The 20,724-nt window shown below is 44.9% G+C and overlaps 1 protein-coding gene across 8 annotated transcripts in view; it reads right to left on the reverse strand.

The window, feature by feature from the left end:
• spina (spindlin a) overlaps positions 1 to 20,724 on the reverse strand; it is a 163,651-nt gene that overhangs the window by 14,009 nt on the left and 128,918 nt on the right. For all 8 annotated transcript variants that reach the window (XM_085984772.1, XM_085984802.1, XM_085984799.1 and 5 more), the window contains 2 exons: positions 2,950 to 3,200; positions 2,576 to 2,812 (listed from right to left, as the gene is read on the reverse strand). In XM_085984772.1, the coding sequence (XP_085840898.1) occupies positions 2,576 to 2,812; positions 2,950 to 3,200 (488 nt within the window). The remainder of the gene's footprint in view (positions 1 to 2,575; positions 2,813 to 2,949; positions 3,201 to 20,724) is intronic.

Here is a 20,724-nt window from a genome sequence, read left to right on the forward strand (position 1 = left end):
GCAGAGCACTTGGAAAACAGTGACAGGATCGGACAAAGTCAACATGGATTTACGAAAGGTAAATCGTGCTTGACTAATCTACTGGAATTTTTTGAGGATGTAACTGGTAAAATAGATAAGGGAGAACCAGTGGATGTGGTGTATTTGGACTTTTAGAAGGCTTTCGATAAGGTCCTGCATAAGAGATTAGCGTGTAAAGTTAAGGCACATGGGATTGGGGGCAACATATTGACTTGGATAGAGAACTGGTTGGCAGACAGAAAGCAAAGAGTTGGAATAAACGAGTCTTTTTCCAAGTGGCAGGCAGTCACTAGTGGGGTACAGCAGAGATCGGTCCTTGGACCCCAGCTATTAATGATCTAGACAAGGGAACTAAATGTACTATCTCCAAGTTTGCAGATGACACAAAGCTGGGTGGGCGTGTGTGTTGTGAGGAGGATGCCAAGAAACTCCAGGATGATTTGGACAGGTTGGGTGATTGGGCATAAGCATGGCAGATGCAATATAACGTGAATAAATGTGAGGTTATCCACTTTGGCGGCAAAAACAGGAAGGCAGATTATTATCTGAATGGCAATAGATTGGGAGAAGGGGAAGTGCAACGAGACCTGGGTGTCCTTGTGCACCAGTCGCTGAAGGTAAGCATGCAGGTGCAGCAGGCGGTTAAGGCGGCAAATGGTATGTTGGCCTTTGTAGCGAGAGGGTTTGAGTACAGGAAAAAGGATGTCTTGCTGCAGTTGTACAGGGCCTTGGTGAGACCACATCTTGAGTATTGTGTGCAGTTTTGGTCTCCTTATCTGAGGAAGGATGTTCTTGCCATGGAAGGAGTTCAGCGAAGATTCACCAGGCTGATACCTGGGATGGCAAGAATGATGTATGAGGAGAGATTGGGTCGACTGGGCTTATACTCGCTGGAGTTTAGAAGAATGAGAGGGGATCTCATTGAAACTTATAAAATTCTGACAGGACTGGACAGACTAGATGCAGGAAGGATGTTCCCGATGGTCGGGGAGTCCAGAACCAGGGGTCACAGTCTAAGGATAAGGGGTAAGCCATTTAGGACAGAAATGAGGAGGAATTTCTTCACCCAGAGAGTGGTGAACCTGTGGAATTCTCTACCACAGAAGGCAGTAGAGGACAATTCATTAAATATATTCAAGAAGGAGTTGGATATATTTCTTAAGGCTAAAGGGATCAAGGGGTATGGGGAGAAAGCAGGGACAGGGTACTGAATTTGGATGATTAGCCCTGATCGCATTGAATGGCGGAGCAGACTCGAGGGGCCGAATGGCCTACTCCTGCTCCTATCTTCTACGTTTCTATGTTGACTCAGCTGCCTTGTGAAGTGGCCTAGGAAGCCACTCATTTGTATCGAACTGCTCACCTTCCCCACATGGATGGCAGCAGTTCAAGAAGACAGCACACCACCACCTTCTCAGGGCAACTAGGGATGGGTAATAAATGCTGGCATGCCAGCGATGCCCATATCCTGAGAATGAATTTTAAAAGAATCACTCTTGTATACTGGGCACGCTTATGAATCAGCCTCTAGGACCAATCATGAACTGTTTGTTATCTGGCTCAGACATTGTACGTTAGGTGATGTTTTTTCCCTTGAGCAAGGATCTGCAAGACCAATACAAATAGATTTGAGCAAACTATGCTTGCAAGATTGTGCTTCATGCTATTTTGTGAGTAAGGTGCTGGAATAGGCCTAATGTTTATAATGGTTATTGAACGAGCACAACCAATGAAGCCGATAAGTTAGACCTTCCAGTAATACTCAACACATGCTAAGCTTTCCTTAACTGATTTCTGTCTCTTTTTTAATTCAATACATTATAACATTTGATTACATTGCTGTCAGCTTCAGTACCAACGTTATAAAGTTAGCTTCAGTACCAACATTATAAAGTTATAGTAGAAATCCAGGCGATATATTTAACCTGTCTAGATCATATAAATATAGGGATGCAACTTATAATCACATTCAGGAATCAAACGTCAGCTTTAGCAATGCTTGCCACAGTAAAGGAAGCCAGATTTTCAAAATGGTCAGATATCAAGGATGCTTTGCCGGCAGAGAAATGTACTACTCATGGCCAATTAATTTGTTAAATGGAGATCAGACTGCAGCCAAATGTATAGTTCCATTATAACATGAAGCATACCAAATAAATGTTAAACTTAATAAAAACCCATCTCAGATCAGTTTCAAGCCCCTGTGCCAAAACAAGTCCAGATAGAAAGTGGAGACAAACATATTATCAAACCACTGCTAAATCTTTTGCCACCCTGCATTTTCACACCATTTCGTCATTAAATTTAAACAAGAAAAACATTGTTGGAATATGTACTTGTAAAGTCATCTTGTGAAGAGCTCACTAAGACTTGAGCAATACCCCCAGTTCACACATTCAAATTTGTGCAGAGCCCATATTATGTTCCAGGGTCTCTGTACAAGTGCAACATTATTTCTCTAGCATCCAATCGAAGTACTTTTATAATTGCTGTATATAAACACACACGGGCAGAAAAACCACAAATAAATAATAAAAGCTCCCTTTGTACTTACTTGAATCTGGCATAATACGTAAATCTCCTTCTTTGTAGTCTTCTAGAAGCTGGTACATGTACAAGACAGGATCCTTTTCATAGGTGATATAAAACCATGTATTCATGATTGGAGCACGTGCGAGCACCATTCCCCGCCATTCATCTTTAGCCCCATCATCATCTTTTTCAAACATGTGCTCAACTGCTTTGCCTATCATCATTTCTGCCAGATCCACATCACTGATTCGACAGGCAGCTAAAAGCAAAATAAAATGCAAACAATAAAATGCATACAATACTTAGTAATTTTGTTATATATAACATATAAAATATCCTTTTTAACATAATGTAAACTTGAGTCATTCGTGATCTTAAAACTATATTTTCACTCACAAACTCTATCCGGAAGGACCCGAAATCCTAAGACCCTTTCGTCTTTGTGAAGTTCAAGTCCATATACGCAGTCAAATCCATCATATTTGATAAGGTAAAGTGCAGGATTTACTGGAACTTGATCCAGAACTGTGCCTTTCCACTGCGTTATTCCACCTTGTTCTTTCCATCCATGCTCAATTCTGCAACCCACAATGTTCCGTCGTGAATGAGATACTGTCTTGCTTGGTCCCACATTACTACGGTGTTTCCTGTACAAGAGGAACACATACCTTAGAAATATTAAGCAAGAGTGAAAATCAAAATACATCTTCCACACATGGCCACAGAATAGCTGGTTTACTTGTAGTGCAAATAGAAGTAAAAAGTGCAACAGTATATAAACATATTATGCAGACAAATTAGCTACTTCCTCCAAAACATCAAGGGCTGAATTTTGCCAGCACTCAGAGGGCGGGTCCGCTGTCAAAATAGTGAACATGTCAGCTCAGCATGTCGTGAGTGGATTCAGCATTGAATTATCTCATGACCTGACAGCTGCCAAAGTTGTATGAAAGATCCCATGTTACAGCTGTTCACTTTCAAAGCTCAGAAACTTGGTTACTGCATTTGGAAGACGTATTGAGCTTTCTGCAGCTTGCAAGTGTTTGGAGCCAGCTCTCTATCCAGTGCCACCTCATTGGAACAACCTCTCTCACCATTGACAGATCGCTTCTGTCATCTCAACCTCACCTGCCATCTATTCCATCAGCATCATTGCCCTTGAAAATATTTCACCTTGGTCCTCGGAATCCCACCAAGATCAGCCCCAACACCAGCATCACTGGGCACACCAGCAGCAACAACACCACCACCAGCCTTCTCCACAATCAACTGATGCTGCACAGGACACAGGGCATCAGCACCCGACCATATTGCTGCCCAGGACGCCAGGGATGGCCTCACCATGGCTAGATTTACTTCACTTGACACTGTACACCCTGGGTGCCAAATGATGCACCAGGTTGGCACCACCCCACACCAACACCATAAAGCAGCCCTACAATGCCCAAGCCGTTCCTTTCACACTCATCGCCATTGCGGGGGGTGGGGGGGGGTTACCCTTTGTCTCACCATACACTACAACTCACTAAGCCACTTCCAAAGGTGCACACAAATCTGTCCAAGAACACAAAGTGATGAAAATAAAGGTTTCAATGTTTGACAGCACATTACCAGAAACTTCAAATGAACACTGGCTTAACCACCAAAGTGCCTACCCTGGTGTGTTGTTAGTTGGTATGCTTGCAGTAGGATGAGGATGAGTGTGAGGGGTGGCTAATGAAATGGAGAAGTGATAATGTAGATAGAGAGGGATGGGTGGAGGTGCAAGGTAAGTTGGTATGAATAAAGATGTGCAGGAGTAGGGTAGGGAAGGCAGAGTGATGGGGATGTGATGAGTAGCACAGCAGGATGAGGTTGAGTGTGGCTTGGCGGTAACGTTTCGTGATCTACTGGGATCATTGAAAGGCTTGCGCCACTGTAGTCAGATCCTCCTGATGAAATCCCTGCTTGTGCCCTCCTGTGCAATGTGCAACTAGGTTTCGTTGATCTCCTGGAGAGGTCTCTTCCGCCCATGGGAAGGGAAGAGAACCTCCCTGTGTGCTGTGACTCCCTCCATAAGCATATGGAGTGAGTCATGGGGAGCCTGGGTGCAGCCGTGCAGTGCTCGTCAGTGTTTGCAGCATCTCAATGCTGCAGAACACTGACAACAGAACTGTCAAAATCAATTTGGACATGAACCCTTTAAGGAAGCCGGTTGATGACGCATCATCAAGTGACGTCATCAGACCCGCTTCCTTTTAACTGTCCAGGAACCTCGCAGGGCAGGCTTAACAAGCCCAATCAACATAAAATCACTTGGAGAGTGCGGGCTGCAGCAGGCAGCGGGCTGGGACTGCGACACCACACCCGGCCACCCCAGACCTGCCTCGGTCGGCGAAATTGTGGCTCTAGTCTCTCCAAAGTAATTTGTAACCTGCCGATCAAATCATATAAATAGATAGTACATGCAAAGAATAAATAGATAGTACATGCAAAGAATAGATTAAGTAAAGCACCAAAATAAGCTCCCCTTTCTGCAATCAAAATGTCAAGGGAGCACACAGATAAACCATAATAGAAACTTTAATAGAGGAATATTTTTATTTTTAAAATTTTCTGCCTTCTCTTTGAACTGGGAAAATACTAGGCAGTCTGGGACCTGTCCTTCGAGACCTGCTCAACACAAACTACCTCCCCAATGCTGCAATTAACCCTCAGGCCATGACGGGTACTAACCCCAACCAACATAACCACTAGTATGTAAAAATAAAAACAGAAAATGCTGCAAACACTCAGCAGGTCAGGCAGCTTCTGTAGAAAGAAGGTGGTTGAGTTAACGTTTCAGATCTTAGGGTCATAAGACTTGAAACATTCACCCCAGCTTCACCTCTCCACAGATGGTGCCTGACCTGTTGAGTGTTACAACAAAAACAACTTGTATTTATATAGCGCGTTTAATGTCGTAAAACGTTCCAAGGCGCTTCACAGGAGTGTTATAGGATGTAATTTGACACCGAGCCACATAAGGAGATATATGGGCAGATGACAAAAAGCTTGGTCAAAAAGGTAGGTTTTAAGGAGCGTCTTAAAGGAGAAAAGAGAGGTAGAGGTTTAGGGAGTGAATTCCAGAGCTTAGGGCCTTGACAGCTTAAGGCACGGCCATCAATGGTGGAGCAATTAGAATCGGGGATGCTCAAGAGGCCAGAATTAGAAGAGCACAACTATCTCGGAGGGTTGTGGGGCTGGAAGAAATTAGAGATAGGAAAGGGGTGAGGCCATGGAGGGATTTGAAAACAAGGATGAGAATTTTAAAATCGAGGCGTTGCTTAACCAGGAGCAAAAGGGTGATGGGTAATGTTCCCTTTAAGCTGCAAGGCCGAGCAGCACTCTGCAGCTCCCACGCAACTGGCTCACCGGTTTTTAAATAGGAAAAACCGCACGAGTGGTATTTTGAATGGGCTGTGCAGCCCCTTAAAGGGGCCACGCACCCAAAAAAAATTTACCAGGGACATTGGTGATGGGTGAACGGGACTTGGTGTGAGCTAGGACACGGCAACAGAGTTTTTGATGATCTCAAGTTTACGGAGGGTAGAACGTGGGAGGCCAGCCAGAAGTGTGTTGGAATAGGGAATAGTAAAGTCTAGAGGTAACAAAGGCATGAATGAGGGTTTCAGCAGCAGACAAGCTGAGGCGAGGCGGAGTCGAGCGATGTACCGGAGATGTACAAAAGGTGGTCTTAGCAACATTTTCTGTTTTTATTTCAGATTTCTAGCAGCTGCAGTAGTTTGTTTTTGTTTCACTAGTATGCAGAGCCCCTCCCCACCATCTGCAAGCTAACCCCCAGAACCCAGGCTTAATCAACCTGCCTTATAAGAACATAAGGAGTAGGAGCAGGAGTAGGCCATACGGCCCCTTGGGCCTGCTCCGCCATTCAATAGGATCATGGCTGATCCGAATCTAGACTCATGTCCACTTCCCTGCCCTCTCCCCGTAACCCCTAATTCCCTTATCTGCTAGGAAACTGTCTATCTCCATTTTAAATTTATTTAATGTTGCAGCTTCCACAGCTCTCTGGGGTAGCAAATTCCATAGATTTACTACCCTCTGAGTGAAGAAGTTTCTCCTCATCTCACTTTTGAAAACGCAGCCCCTTATTCTTAGATTGTGCCCCCTAGTTCTAGTCTCACGCATCATAGAATGGGAGATCAGGTGATGTGTTGCTGCTGCAATATGAGGGAGCTGGTGGACACCATTGATGCTCACGGTGATCACATTTGCAGTAAGTGTTGGCTGCTCGAGGAATTCCGGCTCCGTGTTGAAGAGCTGGAGTCCGAGCTTCAAACACTGAGACACATCAGGGAGGGGGAGAGTTACCTGGACTCTGTGTATCACGAGGTATTCACACCAATTAGATTAATTAATTCAGATGTAGTCCGTAGCCAGGGTCAGGATGGTGTGACTAGAAGTGAGGCAGGTACGGGGATCCAGGAGGTAGTGCTGGAGGAGCCGCAGCCCTTGCACTTGTCCAACAGGTTCGAGGCTCTTACTCCCTGTGAGGATGGGAACAGGGACTGCGGGGAGGATGAGCAACCTGGCCACAGCACCGTGGAGCGGGGGGCCATTCAAGTGGGGGGAGTTAAAAGAAATGTTGTAGTGGTAGGGGGTAGTATCGCTAGGGGGATAGATAGAGTTCTTTGCAGCCGAGAGCGAGAGTCCCGAAGGCTGTGTTGCCTGCCCAGTGCCAGGGTTAAGGACATCTCCTCTGGACTGGAGAGAAACTTGGAGTGGGAGGGGGAGGATACAGTTGTCGTGGTCCATGTTGGTACCAACGACATAGATAGGACAAGGAAGGAGGTTCTGCTGAGGGAGTTTGAGCAGCTAGGGGCCAAATTAAAAAGCAGTACCACAAGGGTAATAATCTCTGGATTATTACCTGAGCCACGAGCGAATTTGGCTAGGACAAATAAAATTGGAGAGTTAAATGCGTGGCTCAAAGACTGGTGTGGGAGAAATGGGTTTTGCTTCCTGGGACACTGGCACCAGTACTGGGGCAGGAGGGAGCTGTTCCGTTGGGACGGGCTTCACTTGGCCAGTGCTGGGACTAGAGTCCTGGCGGATCATATAACTAGGGCTGTAGAGAGGGCTTTAAACTAACTAGTGGCGGGGGGGGGTTCCTAGAGAGTAAATAATAAAAATGACAACAGAGAAGGTCATAGACTTAGGTAGCAGTGGGGAAATTAAAAACCAGAGCGTGTCAAGAAGGGGCAGAAGGTATGGAGTAAAAGGTAAAGTAATAAAAAGGGCAAAAGCAGGAACTAAGTGTCACAAAACATCTTTGAAAGTTCTCTATCTGAATGCACGTAGCATTCGTAACAAAATAGATGAGTTAATGGCACAAATAACTACATATGGCCATTACAGAAACATGGCTGCAGGGTGACAATGCCTGGGAATTAAACATACCAGGTTATTTAACGATCAGGAAGCACAGGCAGGAAGGAAGGGGAGGTGGGGTGGCTATGTTAATAAAGGAAGGAATCACTGTAATACAGAGAAATGATATTGGGTCAAAAGATCAGGATAATGAAACAGTTTGGGTGGAGGTAAGGAATAATAAGGGGAAAAAAACACTAGTGATCGTAGTCTATAGGCCTCCGAACAGTGGCAACTCTGTTGGACGGAGTATCAATCAGGAAATAGTTGAGGCTTGTAATAAGGGAACATCTATAATTATGGGGGATTTTAACTATCATATTAATTGGACAAATCAAATTGGGCAGGGCTGCCTTGAGGATGAGTTCATTGAGTGTATTAGGGATGGGTTTCTTGAGCAGTATGTAACTGAACCGACCAGGGGGCAAGCAACCTTAGATCTGGTCCTGTGTAACGAGACAGGATTAATTAAAAATGTCCTAGTAAAGGATCCCCTTGGAATGAGTGACCATAACATGGTTGAATTCCATATTCAATTAGAGGGTGAGAAGGTTGGATCTCAAACAAGCGTGCTAAGCTTGAATAAAGGAAACTATGAAGGTATGAGAGCGGAATTGAGTAGAGTGGATTGGGAAAATAGATTAAAGGGTAAGACGATACATGATCAGTGGTGTACATTTAAGGAGTTATTTTACAACTTCCAAAAAATATATATTCCACTGAGAAGAAAAGGGTGTAAAAGAAAAGACAGCCATCCGTGGCTAAGTAAAGAAATTAAGGATAGTATTCGACTAAAAACAAGGGCATATAAGGTAGCCAAATCTAGTGGGAGGATAGAGGATTGGGAAAACTTTAAAAGACAGCAAAAAATAACAAAAAGATTGATTAAGAAAGGGAAGATAGATTATGAAAGTAAATTAGCAAAAAATATAAAAACAGATAGTAAGAGTTTTTATAGTTATATAAAAAGAAAAAGGGTGGCTAAAATAAATGTTGGTCCCTTAGAGGATGAGACCGGGAAATTAATGGTGGGAAATATGGAGATGGCAAAAACACTGAATGAATATTTTGTATCAGTCTTTACAGTAGAGGACACTAAGAATATCCCAACACTGGACAAACAGGGGGCTATGGGGGGGGAGGAGCTAAACATGATCAAAATCACTAAGGAAGTGGTACTCGGTAAAATAATGGGACTCAAGGCGGATAAATCACCTGGACCTGATGGCTTACATCCTAGGGTCTTGAGGGAAGTGGCGGTAGGGATTGTGGATGCATTGGTAATAATTTTCCAAAACTCCCTGGACTCACCAAAGGTCCCGGCAGACTGGAAAACTGCTAATGTAACACCCTTATTTAAAAAGGGCAGTAGACAGAAGGCTGGAAACTATAGACCGGTTAGCCTAACATCTGTGGTAGGTAAAATGTTGGAGTCCATTATTAAGGAGACAGTAACAGGACATTTGGATAATCATAATTTAATAGGACAAAGTCAGCATGGTTTTATGAAGGGGAAGTCATGTTTGACAAATTTGCTCGAGTTCTTTGAGGAAGTAACATATAGGGTGGATAAAGGGGAACCAGTGGATGTAGTGTATTTAGACTTCCAAAAGACATTTGACAAGGTGCCACACAAGATTATTGCTTAAGATAAGAAATCACGGGATTGGGGGTAATATTCTGGCATGGATAGAGGATTGGCTATCTAACAGAAGGCAGAGAGTTGGGATAAATGGTTCATTCTCAGACTGGCAATCAGTAACTAGTGGTGTTCCGCAGGGGTCAGTGCTGGGTCCCCAACTCTTTACAATCTATATTCACGATTTGGAGGAGGGGACCGAGTGTAACATATCAAAGTTTGCAGATGATACTAAGATGGGAGGGAAAGTAGTGAGTGAGGAGGACATAAAAAACCTGCAAGGGGACATAGACAGGCTAAGTAAGTGGGCAGAGAATTGGCAGATGGAATACAATACTGGAAAGTGTGAGGTTATGCACTTTGGCAGGAAAAATCGTAGAGCAAGTTATTATCTTAATGGCAAGAAACTGGAAAGTACTGAAGTACAAAGCGATCTGGGGGTCCTGGTGCACGAAACCCAAAAGGTTAGTATGCAGGTGCAGCAAGTGATTAAGAAGGCCAATGGAATGTTGGCTTTCATTGCTAGGGGGATAGAATATAAAAATAGGGAGGTATTGCTTCAGTTGTACAAGGTATTGGTGAGACCGCACCTGGAATACTGCATACAGTTTTGGTGTCCATACTTAAGAAAAGACATACTTGCTCTCGAGTCAGTACAAAGAAGGTTCACTCGGTTAATCCCGGGGATGAGGGGATGGACATATGAGGAGAGGTTGAGTAGATTGGGACTCTACTCATTGGAGTTCAGAAGAATGAGAGGCGATCTTATTGAAACATATAAGATTGTGAAGGGGTTGGATCGGGTGGATGCGGGGAGGATGTTCCCGATGATGGGTGAAACTAGAACTAGGGGGCATAGTCTTAGAATAAGGGGCTGCTCTTTCAAAACTGAGATGAGGAGGAACTACTTCACTCAGAGGGTGGGAGGTCCATGGAATATGCTGCCCCAAAAAGCTGTAGAAGCTACATCATTACATAAATTTAAAACAGAAATAGACAGTTTCCTAGAAGTAAAGGGAATTAAGGGTTACGGGGAGCGGGCAGGAATTTGGACATGAGTCTAGGTTCGGATCGGACATGGCCCTGTGGGTAGCGGAGCGGGCCCAGGGGCGGTGTAGCCTGATCCTGCTCCTATTTCGTGTGTCTAATTCTGTTAGATTCAGGAGATGGTTCTGTGATAGTAGATTGGCGGTTAGGATCAGATCAGCCATGATCTTATTGAATGGTGGAGCAGGCTCGAGGGGCCGATTGGCCTACTCCTGCTCCTATTTCTTATGTTCTTACGTTCTTATGTACCGTCTTACACTTTAATCTGTTTTCCCAGTCCACTTTAGTCAATTCTACTCTCATACCTTCATAGTCTCCTTTATTTAAGCTCAGTATGCTGGTTTGAGATCCAACTCTCTCACCCTCAAACTGAATTTGGAATTCAACCATATTATGGTCACTCATTCCAAGGGGATCCTTTACTAGGACATTTTTTATTAATCCTGTTTCATTACACAGGACCAGATCTAAGATTGCCTGCCCCCTGGTTGGTTCAGTTACATACTGCTCAAGGAACCCGTCCCTAATACACTCTATGAACTCTTCCTCAAGGCTGCCATGCCCAATTTGATTAGTCCAGTCAATATGAAAGTTAAAATCCCCCATGATTATAGCTGTTCCCTTATTACAAGCCCCAACTATTTCCTGATTTATACTCCGACCAACAGAGTTGCCACTGTTAGGAGGCCTATAGACTACGCCCACTAGTGACTTTTTCCCCTTCTTATTCCTCATCTCCACCCAAACTATTTCACTATCCTGATCCTTTGACCCAATATCATTTCTGATTATTGCAGTGATTCCATCCTTGATTAACATAGCAACCCCACCTCCCTTTCCTTCCTGTCTGTCCTTCCTAATTGTCAAATACCCTTGTATGTTTAGTTCCCGGTCATGATTATCTTGCAGCCATGTTTCCGTAATGGCCACCAGATCATACCCATATGTAGTTATTTGTACTGTCAACTCGTCAATTTTGTTACGAATGCTGCGTGCATTCAGATAAAGAACTTTCAAATATGTTTTCTGACAATATATTCCTGCTTTTACCCCTTTTACTACTTTACCTTTATCATTATATACATTCTGTCCCTTCCTAACACGCTCTGGTTTTTAATTCCCCCACTGCTACCTTGCTCTATTGCCTTCTCCGCTGTCATTTTTATTTTTTGCTCTCTTAAAACCTCCCCCCCACTAATTAGTTTAAAGCCCTCTCTACAGCCCTAGTTATTCGATTCGCCAGGACTCTAGTCCCAGCACTGGCCAAGTGAAGTCCGTCCCAACGGAACAGCTCTCTCCTGTCCCAGTACTGATGCCAGTGTCCCAGGAAGCAAAACCCATTTCTCCCACACCAGGCTTTGCCTTGCCTGTTGTGTATGTACCTTTAAGGGAATAACTGGTCTTTGACTGCAGTACCGGCAGTGACCACCCCTGTATAAAAGGCCCTAGCAGGCTTCTGTAGTTTCAGTTTCAAGCTGCCTCTTGTTCAGTAAAGTACCTGTTAAACTGTTCTCCCGAAGTCCGCCGAAGTCCGTGTATTATTGAGGCGCGGACTTTACAGTGGCGACGAGTAAGTTCGAACTCCCCTGCAGTGTGGCATCATCTCACAGGGATCTCGCCTGAAAGGAAGGTCCTGGAAGGTCGTAGTCTGAGCAACGGGCGTCGACAGAGGGCAACCGCCCAAAGAATCCATCGGTATTTGCAGAATTGCGGGAGAGACTGTGGTTCCAGCGAATCGTGCTGGTAGCAGGTAGCGCGCTGACCCTTCCGGACTGCGGCAGGCTCAAGCTCGATCGAGCGGCTCTACAAATCGGGCCGCGCAGCGTCACCGGGAAAAGAAAACAAGAGAGAGAGGGTGGAGCGCACAGGGCGCGGTCGGTGCTCGAGAACAGGACAGCGGAGAGAAACTAAACGGGGGGGAAGGAAAGCGAGATGCGCCGAAGCTGCGGGTCGCCGCCATTACCCCGTAGAACGCTAGGAGCAGCGTGGCAGTAAGGGGAAGAAGCAAAAGCGCGGGAGGCGCCATTTTAAATCGCCCAAGATGCCGAAACGTGGCAGTATCACTGCTTTCGACAACGAGGTAGAAGACTGGACCACGTATGTGGAAACAATTGAAGTGTACTGCAAGGCAAATGAGGTGGCTGATGGAAAGAGGGCGTCGGTATTATTAAATCTGATGGGTGCGAGTACGTACGGCCTATTGCGGAATTTAATTACCCCAGATAAACCAATGGAGAAAAGTTTTGAGGAGATTGTTCATATCTTACAGGAACACCTAAGCCCTACACCACTGCTGATAGCAGAAAGATTCAAGTTCCATAAAAGAAACCAGCACAAAGATGAGAGCAATGCTGACTATCTTACGGAACTACGCAAGTTATTGAAGCACTGCCAGTTCGGAGCAGGACTGGCAGACACCTTACGGGATAAGTTTGTCTGCGGGCTCCAGAGTGAAGGAACCCAGAAACGACTACTTTCAAAAAAGGACCTGACGCTAGAACAGGCTTTCAGCGTGGCAGTATCCTACGAAGCAGCAGCACGGGGAGCTGCGGAAATACAACAGAAACCACAATACAGCGCTAACGAAATGGCGTATGGAGCTGAAAAGTGCTATCGCTGCGGCAGAACAACCCATGAGCAGAAGGACTGCTGGTTTAAAGACAAAATATGCAGGCAATGCGGGAAAATGGGACATATAGCAAGAGTCTGCAGGTCGGGAAAGAAGACCAACACGACAAGAACTACTAAGGAACAGTACAGGAAAGTAAAGAAACTGACAGATAGTAGTTCAGAAGATCAGGAGTGTGATAAGGACTCCGGGAGCAGGCGACTAAGTTGTTTAAAGTTACACAACGTGATCGCAAAAGAAGATCACCGAACCATTTGGGTCACCCTCATGATAGCAGGGTCCCCAGTGAAGATGGAATTGGACACAGGATCAGCCCTAACTGTCATGAATCGACGAGACTATGAGCGGCTATTCTCACACATACCCTTAAAGGACACGTCCATTGTATTGAAGACATACATGGGGCAAAAGGTCTACCCCAGAGGAAAAATAAGGGTGCCAGTTGAATATAACGGAAAGGAAACACAGAAACTATACATGTATATACTACGAGATGGAGGACCACCATTATTGGGACGTGAATGGATCCGAAGACTACAATTGGATTGGCATTCCATTCTGGCACTAACTGTGACTGACAAAAAAGATGATGACGTCGCACCTGGACGTCTGTCACAAATTCTATCTGACGCGGAAGAGGAGTTCCAACAAGGACTTGGGACTCTAAAAGGAGTAAAGGCAACCATAAAGATTGAGGATAACGCAACCCCAAAATTTTTCAAGGCCAGACCGGTGCCATACGCGATACGCCCAGCTGTGGAAGCTGAACTGGAGAGTCTGGAGCATTCGGGGGTGCTGTCTAAGGTGGACTGGAGCGAGTGGGCCACACCCATCGTTCCTGTAATGAAGAAAGCATTGAGCAGCACGCCTGGGGAGCCAAGGTTCGCATCTGTGGGGACTTCAAGGTGACTGTGAACCCAGTCCTGCACAGAGTACAGTATCTGCTTCCGTGGATAGAAGATATTTTCGCCTCACTATCTGGAGGGAAACGTTTTACAAAGATTGACCTGGCTCAAGCGTATCTACAAACGGAGGTGGAAGAAGCATCTAGGAAATACCTCACGATAAACACTCACAAAGGCCTTTACCAGTACAATCGACTGGTATTTGAGGTAGCATCGGCCCTGGCTATGTGGCAGAGGGCAATGGAACAAGTCCTGCAAGGGATCCCGGGGACCCAGTGTTATTTGGACGACATCCTGGTTACGGGCGAAAATGACAATGAACACCTTGCCAACCTGGAACAGGTGCTCACGAGATTGCAGGAATATGGGCTACGAGCCAACCGTCCCAAATGCGAGTTCTTCAGGAGACAAATCTCGTATTGTGGCCACATGATTGATGAGGAAGGGTTGCATAAGTCGCAGGACAAGATTGAGGCTGTAGTCAAGGCTCCAGCACCAGAAAATGTGTCGCAACTGAGGTCGTTCCTCGGGTTGGTGAACTACTATCATAAGTTCTTGCCGAATTTATCTACAATTCTGCACCCACTGAACGCCCTCCTTCAAACTGGTGTAACATGGAAATGGAGTGATGAGTGTAAGCGTGCCTTTCAGGAATGTAAATGCCAAATCACTTCAAAAGAAGTATTGGCCCACTACAACCCAACACTACCGATTCGGTTGGCATGTGATGCGTCACCTTACGGCATTGGAGCGGTGCTGTCACACAAATTCCGTGACGGTTCAGAGAGGCCAATAGCCTTTGCATCGCGCTCGCTAACCTCAGCCGAGCGTAGCTACGCCCAGATTGACAGGGAGGCCCTCAGCCTGGTGTGGGGGGTGAAGAAGTTCAATCACTACCTGCACGGGCAGAAATTCACCCTACTGACTGATCATCAACCCCTGGTCTCAATTTTTAACCCAAAGAAGGGCGTTCCGGTGATGACGGCGCAACGGCTGCAAAGATGGTCACTGTTTCTAGGGGCACATCAGTATGACATAGAGTACAAAGGTACGAAACAACATGGAAACGCTGATGGGCTGTCGCGCCTACCATTGCCTACGGCGGAAGAAGCACCTGCAGTAGACCCTGTGGAGATATTCCATGCGACCATAGTCGAATGTTTGCCTGTTACAAACGCAAGTATTGAGAAGGAAACCCGAAATGACCCGACACTCTCTCGGGTCTATGATTTGACGGTGAAGGGATGGCCAGCATATGGCGACTCACTGTTGCCAGCATTCTCGCCAAGGAGGGAACAGCTGTCAGTGTGCCGGGGAACCTTGATGTGTGGATCCCGAGTGGTAATTCCACCCAAGTTGAGAAATAGAGTACTCAATGAGCTTCACGAGGGTCATCTGGGAGGGGTAAAAATGAAGAGCCTAGCCAGGGCGTTTGTGTGGTGGCCGGGAATCGATAAAGAAATCGAGGATATGACCAAGAGATGCACAGGATGCCAGAAGGTCAAAATGCTCCACCACAGGCCCCGCTACATCCATGGGAGTGGCCCTCATCTCCATGGCAACGGGTACACATTGATTTCGCTGCTCCATTTATGGACTCAATGTTTCTAATCGCTGTGGACGCCCATTCGAAATGAATGTCCTCCACCACCACGGAGAAAACTATTGCAGTCCTAAGGACCATCTTCGCCAGGAATGGGTTGCCAGAACAGATCTGTTCCGACAATGGCCCACAGTTTGTGTCTGAGGATTTCCGGAGGTTCCTGAAGAATAATGGGGTGAAACATTACACATCTGCCCCATATCATTGTGGAAGTACAGTTTCTCACTTAGACACAAAATGGCTTCCTGGGCATAGAATACAGAACTGAAATGGCCGACAACAGGATTCACTAATTAGTTTCAAAAGGATGAGGCAATTTAGGGATGCAACATATGTACTCCTTATCTATGATAAGCTTAGCAAGGAGCCTCATTTACCAAATTTATAGCCAAGGACATGATAAAGTAAACATCGGCCCACAGGCTCAGTTGGTACAGTGGGAGAACAAAGGGATCCCATAATAAAGGATTAGTTAATCTTATCCCAAGGTAGTTCCGTTCGTTATTTTTAACGAAGCCTGGAATACGTTGTTTCAGTAATGTACAAGGTCTGTGCCTTTGTAATCAGGTATGATTTAATACTATGTCATGTGGCATAGAAAGCCTGTTTTGTTTCTGTACTGTATAAATATGTTACAAATTCTGTTTTACTTCGAAGAGGTCTGATGTAGCCTTTGACTACACAACCCTTCCCTTGCAAGCAAATAAAGCCTGTCTTTAACGATACTTTGTGTTTAAAGCGTCTTACTCGGGAGTCGAGACTTCGACAGTATTACTTGGAGGTCCCACCGAGATCGCTTGCTGCCTTTCGGTAAGTCACGGACAAGGACATCGTGAATCTCTGATGACAGATCCTGAATGGCCACAGTGATGTTTTATCACATAAAAGGATTTCTCATTAGATATTGAATTGGTGTGGTCTGTTTCTTCCGACGGGAGTACTGCGATCAAGTTAAGACTCGTGTTTCAGATTTGAGTTGAATCCTGTAACTTTTGCCTCTTTTATTGTTGACCACTGAAAGGAGGAGAATACTGACAACTCAAGCCTTTGAAAAAAAAAAGTATCGGGCAAAGAAGGCAAGAGGAAAGTCGACAGGGCTGAGTCCCAGACAGATAAGGTACCAAGTTAAAACTGCAGTATCAAGGGTGGGTCCCTTGAGCCGGGGTTAAAGTCCCGCGGCAGAAAGTATCGTTTGAGGATTGTCACTGTGTTTTAATGACCTGTATTACCAGGCTCAGGATTATTCTCCGTTGAGATACCTTCTACGAGGGTTCAAGCCCCTCGCATTAAAACATAAGGATTTTATATGAACATAGAGGTTAAGAATTATCGCAACCATTGTTTTCCGTTTTGTTTGTTGATTGTTGACAACATTAAGACAGAAGACTTTCACATAAAGTATAAGTTAAATGTTAAGGACTCAGCTTGTAGTGGCGTACAACGCAAACTGAGAATTGACTATTTGTTTAGTTTAGAGTATAAGATCAATGTCTGAGCATTTTAATGTCTGTTTGCCTGTTTGGGCTGTTGCATTACTTGTCATTTCTTTGATATTTGTTATCACTTTTTATTGTTGATCACTTATGGTCCTTTGGACAGTCAGTAATAGTCGTAAGGGGGTAAAGGGTGAAACTTGCGATCTAGAAGAAGAGAGCCTAGTTTAAAAAAAAAACACCAAACAAACTAAGATGGGAGCTGCTCAGAGCAAGATCCCAGAAAAAGGAACTCCCGCTTCTTATGTCTTTACCTACTATGGTCAGATATCCATAAATGATTTACCTAAGTGGGCTAGATGGACCAAGAAAGACAGACACCCTTTCCCTGTGGATGGTACATTTAATCTAGATAGAATCACGTGTCTAGAAAACTGCCTAGCAGGCAGAGACCCAAGGAGAAGGGGTGCAAAGTCAGTAAATTGGTCTGCCTTCTCAGATTGGAAAAGGGAAGCAGAAAAACGTAAGGAATGCAGCATATTAGCTAGTAAAATTGAGAACAAAAATAAGAAAAGAGATCTAATGAATAAATTGATTAAACAAGAAAAGGTTACGCTAATGCCTTTAAGACAAAACCCGAAGCCTACCGCTCCTCCCTGTGAATATCCTCCCATGCCCATGACTCATTCCAGTGATGACGAGGATCAGGGATGGTTCAGAAGACCAGCCCCGCCTCCTGAATACGAAGTGCAACAACAAGGCGCAGCGGGTGGTGAATCACCCGACCCCAGTGCTGTAAGTCAGGAGAATATAATCAACACTCGATAAGATAATTGAGACAACTCAGAAAAGGGATGAAGACGTTGAGGATTATATAGAAAGAATGGAAACAGTTATGGGACAGCATTCGGGTATGACAATTTTTTTTTACCAAATCCCTTTAATTAACGCCCTTGTAAACGGCCTCAGAACAGAACTTAAGGAACCGTTGACTTTAGTTTGCCTTGACTGGAGATATAAAACCATTCCTGAATTGACACAAATCTTGAAAGGAATACAGGAAAGGAATAAAGATCAAAAGAGTAAAATTTCTTTGTTAATGGAGCAGGCAGCTTCTCCAGCCCCGACCGCCCAGACTACTGTTTACTACCAGGGTCAAAACAGGGGACGAGGTAGAGGGTATAACAGAGGCAGATTTAGAGGCAGGGGTAGAGGTGGTGGTGGCAGGGGCCAGTGGAACGGAGGAGGAAATACAAGCTCATGTTTTAATTGTGGTCTGATCGGCCACTGGAAAGCCAATTGCCCTTACCCAAAACCGCACAATCAAGGTTGGGAAGGTACACCCGACAATATGAATACCCAAGCCCAGTTTCACAATCGTCCACAGGCAAATTTCACAACAGGAAACCCCTGGGAAACTCAAAATACAGGAGGTCAATCCGGAACCCCAGTGCAAAATTATTCAGCATGACGCGGAGACGCAGCCTCAGACGTTACCCACCTCCTGCAGTTACCCTTAGTATCACTAAATTCTAGCGATGAGCCATATTTATCCATAGAAATGCAGGGCATTAGAGTCCCTTTTCTCGTTGACACAGGAGCCACAACCTCACTATTAACAAAGCAATACGCTAGAGGAACTCCGTGTACTGGAAAGAATGTCACATGTGTAGGACTTTCCGGCGTCTCACAGACTATGACGTGGTCACAACCATTAGAAATACAAGCAGACAATTTCTCTGGCCAGCATGCCTTTCTTCTATCAGATGAAGCCCCCATGAACCTTTTAGGGAGAGATTTGCTGTGCAAAATGCAGGCAACAATAATTTGTTCAGAAAAAGGACTGCAGGTGCACATCCCTACCAATAGATGTACTATGTGCCCTTTACAAGAATGCTCCCTTCCCATCATCTACCAGTGGACAAACAAAAACCAAGAATTAAGCCACACATTAATGATGATTGTAGGAGCACTGCAATGTGCCTCAAGAACAGTCTCAGAGTACCAGAAGGATTTGAAATTAGACAGCTGGCACATGAACTTGCATTGCACTGCCTTTTATGAAGGCATGGGAAAAGACACGACTATAAAAGACAGTTACTCAATTGGATCCCGTTGCATGCGGCCTGCCTGGATGCCTGCCAATTCTAGCTGCTGCCTATTATGCTGTACAACAAGCTCAAGGTATCACGCTCAATCACCGGACTATTTTATTTGTGCCACATTCAGTTGAGGTGCTATTGACAAAATGCGCCACTCAACATCTGACATCAGCCTGCAGCAGTAAATATGAGGTTGAGTTATTATCCAACTCTAATCTCCTAATTCAAAGATGTTCGGCCTTGAATCCAGCCACGCTGCTACCCACAGAAGAAGACGGAACTCCACATTGCTGTGAAATGATCACCCAATTGGTGACTAAGCCCCGAACAGATTTATCAGAAACTCCGATTTCCAATAGTGACTTAGCATACTACGTAGACGGGTCAGCCCTCAGGGATGACAAGGGATCACCTAGGGCTGGATATGCCATATCAGATGATCACTCGATTGTGGAGGCACTCTCACTACCTCAATCCTTTTCAGCGCAACAAGCAGAACTCTTCGCTCTTACCAGAGCTTGTATATTGGCTACTGATCAAACTGTTAACATTTATACCGACTCCAGGTATGCTTTTGGAGTTGCTCACGATTACGGACAGATCTGGAAATTAAGGGTGTTTCTAACTTCCTCAGGATCAACTATTAAGAATGCTGAGCAAATCAATAATCTTTTAAAGGCTCTAGTGTGCCCCACTAAGATTTCAGTTATTAAATGTCAGGCTCATACAGACAGTCAGGATCAGATATCCCTGGGTAACGAGCGATCAGATAGAGCTGCTAAATCAGCCGCTCTGTCAGATACAGGGCCACAGGTCTCAGCCTTTGTTTTGCGTCAACAAAAATCAGATAATGACCCACCTTCTATTAATGATGTTTTAGCCTTTCAGTCACAGGCTAACCCGGACGAAGTGTTAAGTTGGGCAAGGGATTTTTGCTTTAAAACGCCTGAAGGAGTATGGGTTCACCATGACGGCCGCATAGTGGCTCCAAAGTCTTTACTTCCATGGATTGCCCGATGCGTTCATGTTTTCACGCATGCGGACAAAGGGGGGATGGCAGACTATATTAATCAAACATGGTATGCACCAGGTATTTCGGCAATTGCAAAACAAATTGGTGAAAGGTGCACCATTTGCCAGGAAATGAATCCAGGCAAGACAGAGAAAGTATAGGCTGCCTCCCACCCAAATCCATCAGGCCCTTTCGTACATTTACAAATGGATTTTATTGAATTACCTCCATGTTTAGGATTTAAGTATGTGTTAGTAATTATAGATATGTTTTCAAGATGGGTCGAAGCTTTCCCATGTAAAAAGAATGATGCTGTAACAGTAGCAAAGTGCTTGTTAAAAGAAATCATACCAAGGTTTGGAATACCTATGCAGCTTTCAAGCGACAGA

This window comes from Somniosus microcephalus, chromosome 1 (genome assembly GCF_052327205.1).
Source record: "Somniosus microcephalus isolate GS21.2 chromosome 1, FLI_Smic_1.0, whole genome shotgun sequence".
Lineage (NCBI taxonomy): Eukaryota > Metazoa > Chordata > Chondrichthyes > Squaliformes > Somniosidae > Somniosus > Somniosus microcephalus.